At 32.1% G+C, this 1,042-nt stretch overlaps 1 protein-coding gene across 1 annotated transcript in view; it reads left to right on the forward strand.

The window, feature by feature from the left end:
* Positions 1-1,042, forward strand: part of LOC107094161 (fibrinogen-like protein 1) — an 11,597-nt gene that overhangs the window by 5,551 nt on the left and 5,004 nt on the right. The window contains exon 5 of the mRNA XM_015389603.1: positions 674-762. Within this exon, the coding sequence (XP_015245089.1) occupies positions 674-762 (89 nt within the window). The remainder of the gene's footprint in view (positions 1-673; positions 763-1,042) is intronic.

The following is a 1,042-nucleotide window of genomic DNA, read 5'->3' on the forward strand; positions in this document are numbered from 1 at the left end:
CTCATAATTTTACGACTTTATTTTCATAATTTTACAACTTTATTCTCGTAATGTTACGACTTTATTCTCATAATTTTACGACTTTATTTTCATAATTTTACAACTTTATTCTCGTAATGTTACGACTTTATTCTCATAATTTTACGACTTTATTTTCATAATTTTACAACTTTATTCTCGTAATGTTACGACTTTATTCTCATAATTTTACAACTTTATTCTGTAGTGTTACTTTATTCTCGAAATAGAAGAAAAAAAAATCTCTAGCCTGGCCCTAATACTCCATCATATAATCATATTTAGTTACTTTAACACAATTGTTTTATTTCCTACCCTGCAAACATGAAACAATCGTGTTAAAGTAACTAAATATGATTAAGTAAATGCCAAAAACGGGGGCAGGTGGTACGTAGTTTAATTATTATTTAATTATTTAATTAAAAGCAATGTTGAATTCTAAAATAAATAGTTAAACCTAAAAAAATTACTCTTTAAAATTAGAAGTTTATTCTATTTCTATATGTCATTTAGTGCAGCTGACCTTTCTTTATGTGACTGTTGATAAGGTTGTGGATTGACTGGTGGTGCAGTGGGGGTGCAAAAGTTTCTTGGAAATTAAAAAGGGGACCCAGTTAGAAGTGTTTGGGAACTGAACTTATCTTTCATTTTGCAGGGAATTATTCAGTGAGGATCAACTTGGAAGACTTTGATGGCCACCAGCGATACGCAGAGTACAAAAACTTCCAAGTCGCAAATGAAAAGGTCCAAGTCCTAAGATTTAACAACATTTAACAACAATTTCAGCAGATTTTTAAGGAGTCATGAAAACCATCAAAACATTTTGCTTAACCCTTTAACTGCCTGGTCACCCACCAGTTGACCTTTTTCATCAGTAGAATGCAGGTTGGAGGTTTACAAGAAAGTTTAAGGGTTAAAGCAGCACTGTGCAACTTGTAGCCACTAGGGGGCACTACATCTGCAACTCCACTGATCTCTATTTGAAGTGAAGTGAAAAAAGTGAAAAAGTGAAAAAAGTGAAAAA

The sequence above is a fragment of the Cyprinodon variegatus genome, unplaced genomic scaffold, assembly GCF_000732505.1.
Source record: "Cyprinodon variegatus isolate N-32 unplaced genomic scaffold, C_variegatus-1.0 Scaffold467, whole genome shotgun sequence".
Lineage (NCBI taxonomy): Eukaryota > Metazoa > Chordata > Actinopteri > Cyprinodontiformes > Cyprinodontidae > Cyprinodon > Cyprinodon variegatus.